The sequence below is a fragment of the Poecilia reticulata genome, chromosome 16 (assembly GCF_904066995.2).
Source record: "Poecilia reticulata chromosome 16, P_reticulata-male-v2, whole genome shotgun sequence".
NCBI classification, from domain to species: Eukaryota; Metazoa; Chordata; class Actinopteri; order Cyprinodontiformes; family Poeciliidae; genus Poecilia; species Poecilia reticulata.
In genome coordinates, this window is record NC_088845.1 from 19470515 (window position 1) to 19491602 (window position 21088).

At 35.5% G+C, this 21088-nt stretch overlaps 1 protein-coding gene across 1 annotated transcript; it reads left to right on the top strand.

Annotated features, from left to right (window-relative positions):
- The first annotated feature begins 983 nt into the window (after positions 1 to 983).
- Positions 984 to 20438, top strand: c4b (complement C4B (Chido/Rodgers blood group)). Its single transcript, XM_008432456.2, has 41 exons — positions 984 to 1103; positions 1360 to 1543; positions 1631 to 1808; positions 1895 to 1965; positions 2046 to 2131; positions 2213 to 2295; positions 2435 to 2522; positions 3251 to 3359; positions 3443 to 3575; positions 4461 to 4573; positions 4699 to 4848; positions 4930 to 5100; positions 5223 to 5414; positions 5660 to 5803; positions 5897 to 6020; positions 7868 to 7939; positions 8027 to 8242; positions 8339 to 8453; positions 8598 to 8668; positions 8763 to 8902; positions 9003 to 9218; positions 9298 to 9349; positions 9433 to 9522; positions 9603 to 9809; positions 10372 to 10447; positions 12625 to 12817; positions 12908 to 13003; positions 13396 to 13558; positions 13914 to 14098; positions 14219 to 14380; positions 14461 to 14520; positions 14602 to 14692; positions 14765 to 14936; positions 16885 to 16975; positions 17882 to 17956; positions 18032 to 18134; positions 18208 to 18297; positions 19321 to 19425; positions 19667 to 19750; positions 19853 to 19985; positions 20059 to 20438. Exons 1-41 carry the CDS (start codon positions 1039 to 1041, stop codon positions 20198 to 20200), a joined length of 5091 nt encoding a protein of 1696 aa, XP_008430678.2. The 5' UTR covers positions 984 to 1038; the 3' UTR covers positions 20201 to 20438.
- The last annotated feature ends 650 nt before the right edge of the window (positions 20439 to 21088 follow it).

The window sequence follows — 21088 nt, forward strand, 5'->3', positions numbered from 1 at the left end:
CAGTCCAATTCTTTTCTTGTTATTCCAGATAAGACGTATCTGATGTTGCAGATTCGGGTGTGGCTTCACATGAGCGATGAGACGTTTGTAGCCCCTGTGTGGAGTACTGCTCTGCAACTGTCTTAACACATTAATTGCTTGTACTTAATTGTCTAGGAAGAGAGTCTGTGTGTACGTAGTTGATTATCCTGTACATCTTTGTGTTGCTTTGTAATGGACTAGTGAGGAATCCAGGGTGTTTCCTACCTTATGCCAAATGACTACTGGAGACAAGCACCAGACCCATCAGTAGTGCTGCAATGATAAACAGATGTAAACTATAAAAGAATGTATGAAGAGGGCAGAGATAGGGTTGCAATAACAGCAAATAGCACAAAACTTCAATAGTGTGAATGATTTGCGATGGATACAATTTCACATTTTATTAGTTATAGTAAAATATATAACTGATAAATGTATTAGCTGTAGCTAGAAATTTCAGATAAACTTCTTCTTGACTCCTGTTAAAACAACACTTCATTTTTTTTTTTTTTACTCATGCACAAATAGCACTTGCTTTCTTGTAAATCACATGATTTGGGGTAAATTTGGTTCACTTGCAATGACCAATGAGAGGAGGGTTACACATTGTGAAACCTAAGTAAACACTTTTCCCACTGAGAGCCAAAGAGTGATATAACCCATCTTCAAAGCCAGAAAATCCACTTATCTTTTGCAATATGTGCTACAGAATGATTTTTCTTTCTAATGAATATGAATGCAGAAACCAAAGTGTGGTATAGGCAACTTTCCCTTTACCTTCTCATTCATATAATATTTTTCTGTAATTATTAACTGCCTATTAATATGATCAAGAATAGACAGCTATCTGAGTGGTACGTTTCTTCAGAAGACATTTCAAAGTTTTCTCAGAAAGGAAGAAAAGGTTGAGAGCAATGTGAGAGAGCCAGTGATTGAGAAATAAAGGGGTGGGACACCTATAAAACCACAGTTATGCCAGAGCCTCTGTCAGAGCAGAAAGAGTAACAGAGCTGCAAAATGAAGTGGTCTCTGATTTCACTGCTTCTGTTGATCTCAATACTGAAGGACACATTGGGCCAGAGGTAAATGAAATTCTAATTATCTATTTGTATGCAATATTATTATGCCAATTGTTGTTCACAATTAATCTGAACAATAATTCCATAATAGCCTTTGCATGTAACTTTTTGTCTGTGAAATATTGTCTAAATACTATTATTTTTAAAATGTTAAATATGTTGCACTACAATTGTTTATCAGCATGCATTGAATGCAGGCGATGCAAAGGATGCCATTAAAGGATACAACAAAATCTAAACCTCTTCAATTTGTGCACAGATTCTTCATCTCAGCCCCCAGTGTCTTTCATGTGGGTGTCAAAGAGAAAGTGCTTGTCCAGATGGAAGGTAAATACCTCAACAAACCTGTGAGTGTGTACCTGGAAGAGCAAGGGAAGCTTATGTCTGAAAAGAAACAGACACAATGTAGAACAGAGGAGGACATGAACATTGTTGAGCTAATGGTATGAACATTTATTTACATTCAAAAGATGTATTCTGGAAGAAAAATAATTGTATTTACCAAGTTTGTTTTCTTTGCATATTTATAGATAGACAGAGACAAATGGTCACAAAGCAAGAGACGATATTCAGAAAGACCATACCTTGATCTTGTGGCAGAGGTCCTCGATGACCGTACAAGGAAAATAACAAAGGTCCTGGTTTCAAACCACAGGGGATATATCTTCATACAAACTGATCAGCCAATGTACAACCCAACACAGAAAGGTAAAAAAACAATTACTTTGAAAAATCATCAACAACATAGTATAGTCAAGAAGTTTGGCATTTCTTATTTTCTATTTTATTTTCAGTGAACTACAGGATTTTCACTCTTAATCACATGTTTAGACCACATGAAGGAACTGTCTACATATCAGTGTTTGTGAGTAGATGTGTTTGACCCTCAAAACTCAAAACAAAAAATATTTTATACTAAAAATGTATGCACTTTGCTTGGAACAGAATGCTGCCGGAAACAAAATAATGAAGACCTTGAAGAGAACAGATGGGATTCTCAAAGGCAGTTTCCCAATACCGAGTGTCTCTGAGTATGTTTAAAGATAAACTGTGAAACCTGCATTGACATGGAAACAGAATCAACTGAAGTAATTAGAAGATTCTTTTTGTAGATCGGGCACATTCAAGATCACGGCACACTATGAGGATGATGAAGCGAAGGCTGCTGTACGAGAGTTCAAAGTTCAAAAGTTTGGTAAGACAAATCTTATCAAGAAATGTATCTCAGAGTAATTCACAAAAATATTTTTGTTATATTTAAAAAATTCAACATGATATAAAATGATAAAAAAAACAACCTTTTGAAACGTCACATTGTTTGGTCCTTTTTACAGTTTTACCGAGCTTTGAAGTGAGCATTGAAACAGAACGACGTTACATTTTGTTGAGTGATCAAGAGTTTAACTTCACCATTTCAGCGATGTAAGTGCCAATTATTGTGAATTTGCTCCTGCAGAAGGTTATCTTTTGAAATCAAATGGTCTTTGTCAATAATATTATGACTTCCACACTCAGGATCTGACCTTTCACCCACACTTCACCCTTCGGACCAAGCATTTTCTAAAGTTCTTCAACAAAACTTGATTGAGCTCAAATTATTTATTTTTTTTATCCCACTGATGATTTTCCTGACTCTGCAGGGTTATGATCAGAAACTGCAAGAATGAATGTAAATACAAATCACAGTGACACTTAAGGAGCATTTTATTCTACTCTAGTCAGAAACTCTTGAAATAAGCTATTAGTAGAACATAAAAGAAAAGTTAAAAAATTATTATTTTGTTTAATTGAGTGCATGTGAATCTGCTTATTTGTGGAGTATTGTGTGAAACATTGAATTAGAGGAGGCTGTTTTCAGTCATTGAGTTACTTTTATCAATAAATGTAGTTTAAAATGGAATTATTTTACATGTTTTCAGCTGTACAGTCTTCTCCTTTGAGAGGAGGAGTCACAGATGGACTGACTGACTGTTGCTGTTGGATGTGTCTGCTATCTATGTCATCCAACAGCAAATCTAATTGACAAGTGGAGACAATAAACGTTTTGGCCTAACCATATTCTAGGCATTTAAAACATGTCTAATACAAATACAAAATGCACTAATGATGCATTTTGTATTTATGCAGACTCTCTGTGCTCTGTTTTCCAGGTATTCATATGGTGAAAGAGTCAAAGGTGCTTTCCACTGCCAGTTTGGTTACATGACAAAAGGTCAAAAAGCACCTCACATCATCAGGGGTCTGGAAAAGACTGGTTCGGTGAGGAAAACACTTTCTATTTACAGTTTCTGCTTTTGCACGTTCGAGATGTGGGGAAATAACAATAAAAATTGTTTTCACAGGTCACAGATGGAAGAGGAAGAGCTACTCTTCGGCTAAAAGACATTGATTGGACACAGCTGAACCGAACCCTCTCTGACTTGCAGAACAGTGGATCTCAGCTTTACGTGGGAGTATTTGTCACCAACATTCAAAGTAAAAACCCCCTCAGTGTCCTACATCCAACACCTTTTACACTCAGTTCCAAAAGTCTTCCTGTTGTTATGTAACTAAAGAATGAGTGTGGAGATTATAATTACCAAATGGAAAATTGTTTCCTGTGTGTCTAACACTAATTCATTTATTGTGGTTGTTATTTTAAAGATACTTTATCATCCATTACTGCAACCAGTGACTCGAATACATTGGATTAATATTATTTGTGCAATAAACACAAGTAATAGGAAATAAAAATAAGATGTCAAGATATCTTAGAAAATATCACAGTGAAATTGAAGAAAAAAATATGTTTGCGAAGTAATTTTTAAAATAACATTTTATTAGCACAAAGGCAGAGTAAAAATTGCATCTTTCAATTTTACATATGAATTATCAGGTTATAGCGACATTTAAATCACAAGTGCAAGATAAATATCAGATTCAACACTGAAAAAGCTTTTTTTTTTAACTTAGATACACTATATTCAGTTTTCATAGGTTTTAGCACAGAAAGCAACAACTACGTCCCTAATTCCAATGAAGTTGGGACATCTTGTAAAACATAAAAATAAGGATACAATGATTCGCAAATCCTTTCCAAGCTTTATTCAATTGAATACACTACAAAGACAATATATATAATGTTCAAACAGATAAACATTGTGTTTGTGATGGAGCATATGTTGTGCTTTTAATGTAGTCTAGGTTAGATTAAATTATTAGAGTAGTTGGAGGGAGTATTTTGTTTTTAAGGCTTTACATTTTGTTATTAAACTATGAATCTATTTGAGTATTTTGTCTGATACTTGTTGATATATTGAAGATCAGTGTGTACATACGTGCAGAAAAAAGTGACGTTACTGTGTGAATTTATTTATTTAGATGGTGAAGTACAAGAGGAAAAACTTTACCTTCCCATCTTTCCTCATAAATACAGCATAGACCTGTCTCGAACTCGGTCGTATTTCATTCCTGGATATCCTGTTGAAGTGGTGGTGAGTTGGAGAGAGACAAAAGTTTAACATTTTAATTACAATACAACATGCCATTCCCCTTATGACTATTCTATTTTTATCAATTTGTTTCTTTATGGTCATTCTGCACCCCTTTTCTTATATAGGGGACTGTTCGACACCCTGACGGCACCCCTGTGGTTGGTGTGTCAGTAACTATTTCCATAGCAAACCAACAGGCTTCAGACGTCACTAATGAGTACGGGGGAGTGTATTCTGCCTTTAATTTTAATCCTACCTCTTCGGTTAGAGTTGATGTAAGCATTTACAAACTCAGTTACAAGAACTACCATTTATTCTAATCATTTTGATGCTCATTAAGCCTCTGTCTCTTATAGGTTTCTGCAGGTGATCTTCAAAGGAGCAAAATGATTAAACCTGCTTCATCACCAACAGAAAGTTATCTTTACATATCATTTACCAACAAGGTTTACCATGTGGGTGAGGTCCTATCTCTAACATTTTTCACATCAACTGTACCAAACCCTGGTGGATACATTTATTACATGGTGAGAAACTTAGACTTTGACATGTAGTATAAAAAGAAAAATAACCTATAAAAATAAAAATAACCATTTTTGTCAGTGTATGACATTTTTGATAATTTATCATTTAATTGCATGTGTTGCAGGTTTTGAGCCGTGGGATGATAATAACAAAAGGTTCACATCGCTATGGTACGCGCACTGCAGGCAGTGTGACGATAACGGCTGATATGGTTCCATCTTTCCGTCTGATTGGTTACTATCACGGCAACAATGGTGACATCATTGCCGACTCTGTGTGGGTCGATGTCAGGGATGAATGCGAGATAAAAGTCACAGTGAGTACACAGAACGGATAAGAATCCAGAGAGACAGCTAGCAAACAGAACATCAACCCAGTTTATGCCATTTCAGGGCATTTGATGATTTCTATACAATAGACTTACATTAATTGTGAGAAATGTTTGACAAGTAATTGTTGGAAGTTCATAAACTGAAGACTTGAGTTTATGTGAAGTATATATGATTTATAAGTTTGTATGTAAAGTATGATGAAACAAACAATATCTCTACTTCCCCTTAGGTTCAACATAACAGACAGCCTATACCAGGGAGACACATTAACCTGGACATAGATTTGCATGGCCAGACAGCTAAAGTGGCTTTGCTAGCCGTGGATAAGGCACTCTATGGTCTCAAAGCTGATAATAAATTGACAGCCAAACAGGTAATACACACTGCAGACAAGTTTTTATTATTATTATTATTATTGGAATTCTTAGAAATAGAAATTCAATTTTTTTTTTTTTTACTTTTGCAGATGTTTTCTACCATGGCTTCATATGATCTTGGTTGTGCCTATAGTGGAGGCTCTGACCCAGCAGAAGTGTTCATTGATGCTGGCCTTTCTTTTATTTCTCAGGCCAAATCACCATGGAGGCAAGGTAAGAAAGTAGATAATTCCCATTGAAGTGGCATCTTATATGTTCTTTATTGCAATCTACCCTGGTGGCTTTGAATAGGCCTTCTATTGAATTTCAAAACTTTCTCTTTTATCAATCTTTGCTATATATAGTTTATGGAATTTGACTTGAGAAATTCAATTTGAAAAACTAAATTGTTTTTTACTGATTGTGTCTCAAACTTCTGTCAAGAGAATCTGGCCTGAGCAGGTTACACAAATAAGTTTGAAAGAATTGTGAAAAATCGAAAGTCCCGCATATTGGATTCTGGCTGATTTAGAAGCCATAAGATTCTGATGTCCAACAGAATTGTTCTTCCTCTGTACTCAATTAATATTTAGCCTAGTCTTTAATTTATTTATTTGAATATATTTTGTTTGAATATATTATAATAAAGTTTGTTGAACAATGATTTAAACATTTATTGCTGTTTTAAATCCAATACGCAGATTTTAAACCTCATATACAAAGAAAGGACATGTAGTTCATCTAGGGGGAACTCTGACCTTTTTGTAAAATCTCAATGTTTCCTTTTTGGATTCAGCCAGACTTATGAGTACTTGATTTGACAGGTCTGGTAGTCATCAGTTTCTAGTGTGGTTACTGAAACTGTTTGGTTAATAATAGTCCATAACAGAAGCAGTTTTATGAATTCATATGTTGATTTGAAAAGCATTTTCCTTTTAATAAATAATATCTCACTTAAAAACTACACTTGGGGATATATATATAGCTCAAGGTTGGTCAGATTTATGAACGCTAATTTTGGCCAGCCATTTTCTAGCTCCCTCCTCAAGCACTCGGAGGTTCACTTCACTACAGTCGGTAACGCAATAAAAACACCGGGATGAAGTTTGTTTTGGTCTGTGGCCTGCAAAGATGGCACCGAGCGACTGGACCTAAATGCCCGACGTCTGATGCAGTGATGTTGGTTCCAAAGCTCTATTGGCCAATAGTAGACAGAGAAGGCAGCTCTCCTCATTAACATAACGATGCAGCAGAAAAACAGCAAACGGAAAAACAGCAAGCAGAAAATGGAGAAGCAAAACAAGGCAAAGCAAAATATCTATTTTCTTCACAGAAACTCATGTGTAAGGAAAAGGTAAAACTAAATATATATTTATGCTTTTATTTCTTATCAAAAATATATATTTATGCTTTTAATTCCTATCAAAAATATATATTTCGTCTTTTATTTATATATGTATTCTTTTATTTTTTATTATGTCGGATATATATTCTTTTATTTATATATTTCTTCTTTTATTACTTATTATGTCGGATATATATTTATTCTTGTATTTATATATTTATTATTTTATTTATATATGTCGGATATATATTTATTCTTTTATTTATATATTTATTCTTTTATTTCTTATTATGTCGGTTTTGGTCCTCCGCAGTAGAGTCGTGCGCTGACGACAAGGCAAGTAAACAGTTGTTTACATACAGTACCTTACGTACCACTAGGTGGCGCCTGCGGACCACCAGTGGTCCAGGGACCACAGTTTGAGAAAGACTGACTTAGAACTGTAAAAAAACAGATCCTTTGAAAGAAAGTTACCACATATATTTTGGTCCGCACTCTACTGCGATTGTTGCGTCAACATTGGACAGAAGTGAACCAGAGTTCATTTTAAATAGACTTATCACCTTGGGTGGGAAAACACCCTAAGGTGATAAAGATCTGGTTTGGTACATTCAAACCTTGCACCTTGCTTCTGTTTTGGGAAATTCTAATATTTATTTTTACTAAATAAAGATGTAACATGACTTTTCATTCATACTTTGTATATTGATCATATTTTAACAATATTTTTGTGCAGCTTTTGGGTGTGGATCACAAAATGTGAGATCAAGGCGTGCCGTGGACCTTCAAGAAGAAAAGAGGAAAATGGGTAAAATTTAAGGCCAAACCTTTTTGCTTTGATAATATTACAATAAGTGTTGTAACAATACTAAATATATATTATTTTCTTTCCCAGCATTAGAGTTTGAAGATGCTGAGCTGAAAATATGCTGTACACATGCATTTTCTCACATTCCTATGACTGAAAGTACATGTGAGACCAGATCGCGGAGGGTCCTTCTAGTGAAAAAGAATCAGATGTGTGCAGCTGCTTTCTTAAAGTGCTGCCTTGCAGCTGAGAAACTGAGGAAAAAAAAGATGCGAGAGGATCTTCAGATTGGACTTGGAAGGAGTAAGATGATACCCTGTTTTGAATTAAAGGAAGTGACATTTCCCAGATATAATTTAGAATCTTGATACAAATATTGCACTTTTTTCTTGCCTCTAGCTGCAACAACAGCTGACATTGAAGAGTTCTTTTTGGATACTGCTAATCAGTATATTAGACATTTTTTCCCCCCAAGCTTTGAATTCAGAGAGTTTTTGGTAACTGGAAAGAAAAGGTAAGACGGCATAATACTGGATTGTATATATAGTGGTTTATTACATCCACTGTTGCAATCCACTGCATCTAATAATGCCAAAACATTTTTAGAAACGACTGTTAAAAATGTATTTTAAAGTATAAGTTGCTGAAAATGTTTCAGGCACTTTTTGACGCTCCCTGACTCTATCACCACGTGGGAAATTCAAGTAGTCACTTTATCTTCAGAAACAGGTAAGAGAGCAGACTGTCAAAACAAGACTTTCTTTCATTATAGCTTTTAAATATTTGAAAAAACAAACTCATATCCTTGCTTTATTCATGTCAGGCCTGTGTGTTGTCAAGCCATATGAGCTCAGGGCTTTCAAAGAGTCATTTGTGTCTCTGAGGCTGCCCTACTCAGTGAAAAGGTTTGAACAACTGTCCATTTCACCTGTTATCTACAACTATGGTGAAAACGATTTACAGGTAAATAAGTTATATAGAATAATTGTTTCAGAAAACCGTTTACTCAAAATATTTAGAAGGAAATTGACATTGCTCTACTTTTGCACATGCATTTGTACAGGCTGCAGTACATATGGAACAAACTGAAGGCCTCTGCTCCCCTGCTTCCGCCACCACCACCTCCTTCACTGAAATCACTGTAAAGAACCACTCTTCTCAGTTTGTTCACTTTTCAGTTGTCCCCATGGTAACTGGTCCTATACCAATTAAAATACGTCTATATGACATTGGAAGGGAGAGCGGAATAGATGCATTGGAGAAAAACTTAAACGTAAAGGTAAGAGGTTAAGAGTTCTGCTAAATAATGATTTCCAATATCACATAGTAATCGGTTTCTCTGCTTAATTTTGTTGAAGACTGAGGGATTAGAGCAGAGAGAAGAAAAAACAGAAGTATTTTATTTAGATGGTGAGTTTTGGTTATTTCTTAGCGATTCTTGTTTGGTTGTTGTAAAAGTTTTTGTTTTTAAGCACACGTCTTTGTCATAACAGGGCGAAGCTCACGGACTATACATCTTGATGGAGCTTTGCCAGACAACACAGTTCCCGACTCCAACTCCAATATATTTGTTTCAATGGAAGGTGGGTTGCAGTTGGGCTCAGATTTACAACTCAGCTCAGAAATTATAAGCGTCTAAATCTTTCACTGCTCTCATCAACAGGGAATGGATTTGGGGGATCACATGTTAAGAATCTTCTCTCTCCAGAAATAGTTTCAAGGCTCATTGTACTACCCAATGGGTGCCTTGAACAGACAATGGTGAGACTAGCACCAACAACTTTAGCCATCCGCTACCTTGACCTGAGTGACCAGTGGTTTGACCTAAAGGCTGGCGCCCGAGATGAAGCCTTTGATAAAATTGAATTTGGTATGAAAACACCACACAGCTATTTACGCAGTATCACTGTTTGTGATGAATCTGCAGAAATCAATGTACGAATGAAGTTATTTTCTTGTAGCAACCTCCTTATGTATAGGGATGAGGAGATCTGTTACACTTAAATAGTATACCCTCTAGTTTTTTAAAGAGTGGCTAAGGCAATACCTTGGGGTTATTTTATTAATTTTATTTCAGGAAAACATGAAGTCATGGATTTAATATTAAATGACCATAGACAATCTACCTTTAAGCTGGTTAGATCTAACGACAATAATATTTTACTTCCCTTTGTTTCATAGTAATTGTGAGACTGCCATTTTGGGTGGAAGCAATGATTTCTTAGCATTATAGACTCCTCGGTATAAACGTATCTAGGGTAAAGGTTGGTCAAGATACAAGAAATTGTGATTAAAATGAAAATAATGGAGTGGAATCATAGTTTATTTTAAGATGTTTTCCCATCTTTATGAGAGTTGCAAGTAAACATGATGGGTTCAATGGCATTGCTTTTCTTACTTATGTAGAACTTAAATGGTTCAATCATTTTCAGGCTATATAAAAATTTTAACATACAAGAAACCTGATGGATCCTATGGAGCATGGTCATCTGTGCCTTCAAGTAACTGGTGAGTAATTATTCTAGATCGCTTCTATGAGTATGGGAGTTACTTATTTTCATGACAAATAATTTCTAAACCTTTTTCACCTTGGGTGTAATATTTATCCTGTGAATTTAACTGAAAAACAGTTTGTAGGGGAAAATTTATGAATTAATGACGGAATAGTGAAACAAAAATTTGTAAACCATTTATGCACATTCATTAACTACAGTCCATCAGCCTCATTCTTCTTGACTTGTTAATACTAACACACTTTTGCAAAGGATCTTCAGATTAGTAAGATCAGTCCTTCATACTCTCACACTCAAATAAGATGTATTTTGGAAGAGATTTTTCTTGATCCTTTTTGGTCAGCTTATATCTTGGACTATGCTGGAACTTTGTTTCAACTGAAGAAAAGAACCAAGAAGTCAGACAGCTATGGATGTTTTCTTAAATTTGATAAATGGCATACAATTGTTTGATTAGCTGCACAGCAGTAGTACTGTTGCCTTGCAGCAAGAAGGTCCTGTGTTCGATTCCTGGCCTGTTGTCTTTCTCCCTGTGCATGCATAGGTTCTCTCCGGGTGCTCTGGCTTCCTTCTACGATCCAAAAACATGACTGTTACATTGATTGGTCTGTCTAAATTCTCCTGTGAGTGTGTGTGTGGTTGTTTGTCCTGTTTGTCTCTGTGTGGCCCTGCAATGCACTGGTGACATGTCCAGGGTGTTTTTGCAATGCATTTATAGATACTTGTGTTCACACACTTGGTTTCATATATTCTGACATTTCTGTAGAATAGTCTACTCCAGATTTAAAAAGTATAGGTGTTGTAGTTTTGGAATAGGTGTTGTCCAAAAGAGACACTAATATATCCCTTGACTGGAATTTTTCCCCATTCTTGGTATTCAGTTTGTTCTTTATGGTAAATTTATGTTGTGCCTCTAACCCTGATTTTTTACATGTTCCCTGCTCCTCTCATACCATCTCTTTCTCTCTTTCTCAGCTTACCTGCCTGGTCTCTCCTCACAGTTGTACTCTGTTTCCAATCAGTTACCTCATCTTTGTCAGGAATCAAGTCTCTTCTGCAGGGGTGTCCAAAGTCGGTCCTCGAGGGCCGGCATCCTGCATGTTTTAGTTCTCTCCTTGGTTTTACACACGTGCATCAAATGATGGCTCATCAGAAGGCTTAAGCAGAAAACTGACTTCCTGAGGAGATTGTTCACTAGGGAGAGAATTAAAACATGCAGGCTGCCGGCCCTCGAAGACACCCCTGCTCTTCTGTATCTTCACTGCTAGTAGAGTCTAACATTAACTTTATGACACCTGGTTTTTGTTGTTTTTGCCACTCCAATGCCGTGGCTCTCTGTCTTTTCCTTTGTTAAGCTCCTGTTAATGCTTCTTCACCTATCGCTGTCTCCACACTCTTAAAAAGTGTATTTGGGCTGTAGTTTATGTTATGGACTTATTTACATTAATCTCACTTATTTTGTTTGGTTTAGTGATGACAATTTATTTTTTTATGTTGAATTACAATTTTTTTTAACTTAAGGAAACTTTTTACTTTGACTTAACTTGAATCAATAAAGTTCAATGTTGCGTTTGTATACAACTGATATCGTGATACAAGCTTGACAAGGGACAGATCCTCTACCAACCAGCATGCTGGTGGTGCAGGGCTAAAGCACAACCCAAGGAGGCCCTAGTCCTTGACGCGGCCGTCACAGGTTTGACTCCAGGCCTGAAGATCTTTGCTTCATATTTTCCCCTTCTTTGATTACTCGCTTCCTGAAAAGCTGCCTGAGCCAAAAAAGAAGATCCTTTCTTAGTTTGGTTCTTTATTTGAAGAAAACTAAATATTATGAGTAAGACTGACTTCAATTTGTCAAGTTAAACCAACTTATTAAGTTACGTTGGCTAAACTTAATTGAATTACTTGTTACTAATTGAACTCAATGAAGTTGGTTCAACAATTTTTATTTTTTCAGTGTGCAAGACCTGCATCTTGGGCCCAATTATCTCCAAAAATGATGACACCCCAACATATCTGCCTTTCAGTTATTTTTACAATGTAAATGTGATATGTTTGAGGTTATTTATCAACATGTCAGTTTTTTTGGTCTTTAAAACTTAGAATTTTACCAAAAGTCTGTAAACTTTTAAAAACCAATTCTTAATAATTTTTGTGCCTCATTTTCCTAAGGGTGACTGCGCTTGTTGTAAAAATTCTGTCACTGGTGGCAGAGCGTCAAACAGATGGTCATGGAGAGCGGGGTCGAGTGCTCAAAGTTGTACCAGAAGAAGAAATTCACCACTCTGTCAGATACTTGATGTCAGTACAGCAGAGCGATGGCTCATTCAGAGATCCAGAACCTGTGTTACACAGACATGTCCTGGTAAGGCACATTGGAGTGTATACATATTTGACAAAACTGCAATTCAATAAAAACTAGTTCAAGTGAAAGATATAGCTTTCCTTTATATAGAAAGGGAAAGACCAAGATGCCGCCATGACTGCGTTCATCACTCTTGCATTGATCCGGTCCCTTCCATTTCATACAGTTGAAGATCGAAATAAAGTGGTGAGATTTCAAAGTTCGATTTTTTTTTTTTTATCTTTAAGAATCAAATTAAAAATATAACATACTATAAAGCTGGTCTTATGACAACATGTCCGTCTATTATGCTTGACTGTATCTTTGTTGATTTTTACATTTTTAGACCAAATGTATTTTGTCTATTGTCTTCAATATTTTAACAAATCCTTGTCAGTCTTGCCAGAAGCACTTTTGCTAACACTTGCTAACACAATCATGAAAACTCCTTTAGCTTCATGACAGGGGTTATGTCACGTTGTCATGTTTATGACAATGTCATGTCATGTCATACGGCATGACACTGTCATAAGTTTATATATATATATGTTTTGTTTTTTGTTTATTTAAAAAAAGTACAACTTTTTACTTTTTAACAGGAAGCAACCATAAGAAAGGCAACGACATATCTCTCGTCACAGCTTGAAGAGCTGAGCCATACTTATGCAGTGGCTATAACAGCGTATTGCCTATCAGTCGACCAGCCAAAGGAGAACAATCAACTTCGTGCCTGGGAGAAACTTCAATCAATGGTTAAAACAGGCATGTGTAATCAAACGGATGCTGAGCAGGGGATATATCAAATTAATTGTTTGATATAACTTGTTTTGTGCTCTTTTATATATAGACAACATCTGAGGTTGAAAAAGATATGAAAATTATATAATGTTTTCTGACTCTGAGTCAGACTAAACCTTTCTTGCTCAAAGTAACTTAGAATTTCCAAAATGTCTTCTTTTTGCCATATATATGACAATAATACTGCCGTGCCCCCCACTCCCTCAACCAATGGATTTTTAGCTACTGCAACCTGGTATTCAGAGTACTTTTGATATGCATTGAACATGTAACTATTTATTGTTGCTTTTTTCTTTGTATCCTTTTTTTTTAAAAAAAGACGAGAATGGTTGCTATATGTGGACAAATAGCACCGGTCCAGAAAGACAGAAGGCCGTCACAATTGAGACAACAGCCTACGCTCTCCTTGCTGCAGTGAAAAATAACAACACTCATTGGGCAAACCTAACAGCCTGCTGGTTAGTCCGCCATGAAAACTATTTGGGGGGCTACCGGTCAACTCAGGTAACAGTCCTCTTTTTTTGGAGACTGTAGTTTTTGATATTTTTGTTGTCATATGTTATACAATAATCAGAAAAAGCAGGACAAGTTAAAGATAACTTAACAGGGTTTCTCTCTGGCCAGGACACCATCATGGCGCTGGAGGCCTTGTCAGAATATGAACTATCAAAGACTACTCCTCGTTCTATCATAGATGTTACAGCAGAGTTCACAGTCTCAGGAAAAAATGACATTATTGAGCTTCAACTGAAAAATGTAAAAGAAAAGGTGGAAAAAGACCTCCAGGTATTAAAGAGTATTTTTCCACACAATGGGAAAGGAACATGTCTTTCTCAAGTAATTTTTGTTCTTATCTTTCCTTTTAGAAACTCAGTGGGAAAAACATTACAATAGAGTTGAGGGGGCAAGGAAATATCAAGCTGAAAGTGAGCTGCTTTCATTTCCTCTTTCTGTATTTCATGACTGACACCTATAGACTTTACAGTAAATCTCCTACTCTATTGCAGACTGTGAAGGCTTACCATCTCTTGGACTCAGAGGAGGATTGTTCCAGACTTAATATCAGTGTTAAAGTGGAGGGAAAAGTCAAATACACTGGTAAGCCTTTTAATAATACTTTTAACAGAAATCAATAACACTTTTTGCTTACCAACATCTCTGTGTTTGCAGAAAAGATCATAGAAAATTATGACTACTACGACGACTATGATGCTACTGAGGGAAAGCAGACCAGAGAAGCACAATCAGCGATTGACCGGTTTGATGCTCTCACACGAAGCAGAAGAGATCTTGAAAATGATGTAAATTCAGACAGCATTGTTACTTACACTGTCTGTGTCAGGTTAGTTGATAATCCACTGTAGACACGGTACTGTGAAAGGAACTTGACCTATTATAGGATTCTGTTTTTAGCTTTCTTTCACACATAAATGTTCCAAATGAAGCAATTTCAGAAAAACAATAACCGTAGTAAATACAATAAGCAGTTTTCAAATGATGACTTCATTTATTAGAGAAAAAGCTATTCAAGACAGCTTCAACTTCAAAATAATTGGCTCCTAAACCTATGAAGGCCACAACAACAATTAAACCTTTGAATCAATTACTGATGTTGTCGATGTGAAAGAAATTTGACTCAACTTTTTGTTCTAATTATTTTAGACCAGTATTTCTCAACCTTTTTCGGGCCAGCGCCCCCCTAACCTTTAACCACGTCCCTCATCGCCCCCCACCAAAGAATTTGCAGGCTACTTTGCACTGACCATTATTTTATCATTAGTATTACTATCACTATTGTAGATGTTTTGATTTTTATGCTTGTTTCTGAATTTATCATCAAAAATTATTTCCCAGAGAACAAAAAAGTCATGGGAATAGAAATTATTTTCACAGGTGTCTACGAAAAATGCAATGAACATTCAAGTTAAAATTGGTAGGCCTAACAGCAGCCAGTAAGTGTAAAAAATATTCGTATTTTGTGCCATTTTCTAGTTGTTAAACCTTGCACAAAATGAGCAGATAAAAGATATACAACATGCCAGTTTAAACTTTGAACTATTTGCAAAACGACTGAGCTCTGCAACATTAAAACATGGATAGAACATTAACTACATTAATCATAACTCTTCTTCTCTTCAGTGTTTCTGTCGGTTTCTGGTGGTGCAGCTCTGTGCTGCCTTCAGGAGAACGGGACATCAGAGCATCATCCATAAAACTTCACCACATGGCATTTATTGTGCAAACCAGAGCTTTCAGTGGAAAAACAAAAGTTCCAGGTCATTTTAATGCCATACAAATACAGTATAGGACAGAAACATGGATTATATCTTTATATAGACCTGTCTATTGATTTATAGATTAATAGTTTTATTGGACAGAAATTACAAGGAACAAATCTGGTTCTTAATCAAATCCTAATGAGTCAAATTGAAAGTATCATGGAGTCATCAGCCTCATGACAATAAACCCAGACATGAAAAATAATATTAAAGAAATAAATATATCAAATCTAATTAAAAACATAAATAAGTGATTGATCAGTTCTTTACTGTTATGGTCTGTAACATATATTTATTCTCAGTACTAGATGTGGTCTCAACAAACCCATAACACTTCAACAATATTATTTTACCTTTTATCTGGAAATAGTGTATTTTTATTCTTGCCATACAGTCCTCAGTATTAATTATTGCTCGAAAGGTCTTGCCATACCAGTTTATTCCTCTGTATTTACTTTGGTTTCTTAGTTTATTCTTGCATTTTGTTCTTCATTCATTTCCATTTAGTTTCATTTGATTAGTATTATCCTTTCTTGGTTTATTGCTATGTCCACTTTAGTTTCTTTCCTGTTGCTACATTTATTTTATCTTTTATTTTTTCTGGCTTCCTCCCTAAATTGTCCATAGGTACGAGCATGACTCTCTGTGGCTGTTTGCCACCTCCAGTCACTTGCCAAACAGTTATGGTCCAAGTTTATTTGGACAGCTTTTGTAAAAAATATATATTCATTTGGAAACATGAATATTGTCATATATTCATATGAACCAGAGGAACAACCATATGTAGTTCCTCTGGTTGTCTTGAATGATAGTAAACTTTGTTTGATTATGACATTTAACTGTGACAGTAAAATAAAAACCTTAAATATTCCGCTAGGGGTCAAATATGTTTTCTCAGAACAATTTCCTTCTTAGAAAACAGAATTTGCAATAGCAAAAGAAGAAAAGGTAAACACACATAATTTGATTGATTTTGTTTGTTTGTTTGTTTGTTTGTTTTTCTTCTCATAGTTATAACCCAAATAACCCTCTCACTGGAATGGGCATTGCAGACATCACATTACTTAGTGGATTTGAGGTGAAAGTTGAAGATCTGGAAAGGGTTTGTTGTTCTACTTCCTCTTCAAAGCTCATTTGACAATGTAAAGGATCATTTTATATGTGACTCAGCCAGGCATGTCTTAATAATTGTTTCCAGAAATGTTGTGCCGGTCTTTCTTCAGGGGATGTAAACGTCTTACTGTAAATGTAAAATGCTGAACTATACAGATGTGTTGGATGATACATGTTTTGAAAAACAATAAGAATAAAACTACCTGCAAATTATTTACTAACTTTCAATACATGTTAGCAACATGTTAGCAATTAGGAGAATTTAGAGACCAGTGACTTGGTTAATCTGCAATTAAAATTCCCCCTATGTCTCCATAATTACAAACTCAATCACAAGATATAACAGTAACACTTTACTTGGAGGGGGTGCATAAGACTGACATGACACTGTCATAAATATGACATAACACCTTCATGAACATGAACAAGTCTTTATCAATGTTTGTGGTTGTTGTCAGGAAGAGTAATTCAGTAAATAATGACAATTTTAAAGCAAAGTTACCACTTTTAATGGACTTTTAATGTAATTTTTAAAGAAACTTTGCATTAAAAGTGTTATTTGCTGAATGACACTTCATGACAACTGTCATAAAAATTCATATCTATTCCTTTATGCTCATAACATAATAGGTGTTATGTCATGACAGTGTCATGGCAGTCTTATGCACACCCCTTCAAATAAAGTGTTACCAATATTACACAGAAAAATCAAATTGTGTTCAGTGTAATAAAGTTCAAACCAGTTACTGTCTCATAGAAAACTACTTTCCAATCATCTACTGCTCTCATGTATTTAAATTCTTATTTAATTTAGACCAAAACATTTTATCCAGTAGTTACCCCGAATAAATGTTTTGTCTATTTTCTCAGAGTTGATTTTTTTTTTCCATCTCAGCTTAAAGAACCCCCAGAGCAATACATTAGTCATTATGAGCTGTCATCTGGAAGATTGCTGATGTACTTCAATGAGGTGCGGTTAAAATTGAGTTAAAATTAGGATATTTCGGATGTCCAGTAGTAACATGGGTTTTCTCTTTGTCTCCAGATGTATGAAGCCAGGGAATGTGTGAGCTTTACTGCTACTCAGATGGTGCCAATTGGCCTTTTGCAGCCTGCCCCAGCTGTCTTCTATGACTACTATGAACCTGGTAGTATATTCTTTTCTATTTTACATAATCGCTTAATGTCACCCATGTTGAATTTATTATTTTTGTTTTGCAGATATAAAGTGCACCGTGTTCTACTCTCCTTCACGAAGAAGCAAGTTGGTCTCCACCTTGTGCTCAGAGGATGTTTGCCAGTGTGCAGAAAGTAGGCACTCGCTTCAAAAATATGTACACATACAGTATCTAACCATATTCCTACTGATTTACCTTTTCCATGTTATACAAACACAACCATTATTTAATTGAATTTGCATGTATTTGACCAACATGCAGTACTGCACAACTGTGTAATAGAAGGATCACTTTGATATGTTTTGCTGCTCTGGCCCCTCAGGTTTGGGTGGAAATCCTACTCTTTTTGGGCTTGGGATATCGCTTAATAACCTAAACCTGCTTTAAATCTTTCCACAATTTTCTCTTTGACCTATCTGCTGCGTTCCTCAACCTTTATGAGTCTGGGGATTTTTTTTGCTACTGTCCTCCAATGTCCTCTGAGGCTTTCACAGGACAGCTTCCATTAATACAGATTATCTTACATACATGCAGATTTTCTTTATTCACACATTTGATGCCATTGGACGCATAGATCATTGGCATGAACAGGAATAATTAGAAATGCATAAAATCCCTTTTTCTTTTTCTTTCTAAAATAATGTGAAAATGAATTATCACTATTTTCAAACCTCAGTTTTTACTATCAGACAATTTTTTTATTAACAAAAAATTATTTTTGTACTTAAACATGAATTGCAGAATCATAATCACTTCTGAACTGATATGAAAAAAGGCATCTTAAAATCAGACCTGGTGACTGTTATGTTTATGTGGGTAAAAAAAAGTGCTGGAATAAAGGAGTTCCTCTGTCTAATTGGTTTAGCTGGACACTGTCGCCTGGACTTTAACTATAATTTCTGAACAACCAACATGAAATAAAAATGATCAGACAGCACATGTACTGACTCTTAAAGTCCACAAGCACTTTTTGTGCATCTGTGACCTGGGACAGGTTTTTAGCACCACATTTTGCCTGTTTTTCTGTTTTGCTCCATTAAGAAAGTACATTTACGTATGTGTCTTAGAATTTGAGAAAAAGACATTTGGACCCATGTTACTTCTGTTAAGCATGTTTCACTTATGGATTGCAAATGTCATTGTGTGCTTTCTCTAGGACCCTGTCATAAAATACAAGAGACCTTCAAATCTAACCGAGCCAAAAACATAAGAAAGAATACTCGTTTTGAATATGCATGCTTCTCCCCCCGAGTGGATTATGGTAAGTAATTTCTAAAAGAATTTACTATTCTGCGAGGATATTGTTGGCAAATAACTCTAAGGATTTGCTGTATTTTTATCATTTTTATATCTATTGAGAGACACAATCCAATAAATAAAAAAAGTCATGTGCTACTAAATCATGTACTACTTCAAATAAAACCGTGATAGGTATGTTTAATTTAAAAATCTATCATCCATAACAGACTATTCAGATTTGTATTTGTGTGTCTTTATACCAGCTTACATTTTAGAAGTCCAGAATATTTCTGTTAAGAGCAACTTTGAGCTGTACAGCAGTAAAGTCGTCGACATCCTCAAATATCGTAAGTGACCAACCAAAGCAACCAGGGGAGGTTGAAATAGAGGTTTTTAAATTCTTTTTGGGCTTTTTTATGGTTAGAAATATATATTTTTTTGTTTACCAGATGGAGACCTGCGTGTGACAATCAACAGTGTTCGGGTGTTTGCCAAAAGGCTTCAGTGCAAAGGCCAGCTAGAATTAGGAAGACAGTATCTGATTATGGGCAAAGATGGATCCACTAAGGACTTAACTGGAAAGTAAGTAACATAAGTTTTATTAACAAAAATACAGTTTTAAATACACTGTAACTGTTTTTTTCTGTCTTTGTAGCATGCAGTATCTGTTGGAATCAAACACCTGGGTGGAAAATAAACCTCTAGATACTGACTGCAAAAAATCTGCAAACACACGTACTTGTAATGAGTTCAATGAATTTATTGACGAGTACAAAACCGATGGCTGCAGACAGTAAATGTGACTCATGAATCTGTTAACCTTTACTACAATTTACACCTTACAACTGATGGATAAGTTGCCTTCTGTAGCATAAAAAATATATCACAAAATTAAAAGTAATAATCACACTGAAAGTAAATTACTTGCTAGAGCGCCACTTTATTTTTTCCAGTTAATGCATTGTTTTTATTTCCTCATGTTGGAGTCACATGATATGTAGCTGAAATAAACAGGACTTCTTGTTGGGAAAAAAATGTGTTGGGCATTGCTTGTACATTTCAAAATTTACCAAGACTTTAAATTATTCAACTCTTACTGCAGTTTCAAGAGAACTGTCTAAAATGTTTCAAAGAAGACAGAAAAGGTCCTGGTCAAATTCACAAGTTTAAAGTCAAAAGTACAGAATCTATGCTGGCTGAAATTGGCAGCAAGAGGAAGTAATCAAAAGCTGTCACCAGTTTAAGGAGCCAGGTGGACAAAAACCCAAAGTGGTTTTCTGGTGACACTAAAGAATGAAGAATCTGCTGAAAAAACAACATGCCTACAGTGATACTCCTAGTCATCACTCTAATTTATAGCTCCCTCTGAAGATTCATTGTCTGATTCAAGTGTGGACTCTGGCTGAGCCTCTCCAAAACACTGACATTAATTTCAATCTGAACAAGCCTGCTGGTTAAATTTAACGAAGGTTTTAAGATGAAATCTGCAATTGTTTTGAATATTTCTGGGCTCCATGGTGCTAAGGTGGCCATATTTGTGGCCTGACTTGAACTCTAGCGAAAGTCTCCGCTACAAGTTGAAAAAGGAGATTGCAGCATGCAAACCAAAGGATATTGATGATATGGAGGCCTCTGTCAATAAGGATTAGGCTAAAAGGGAATTCACATCAGTAGAGATGAGTTAA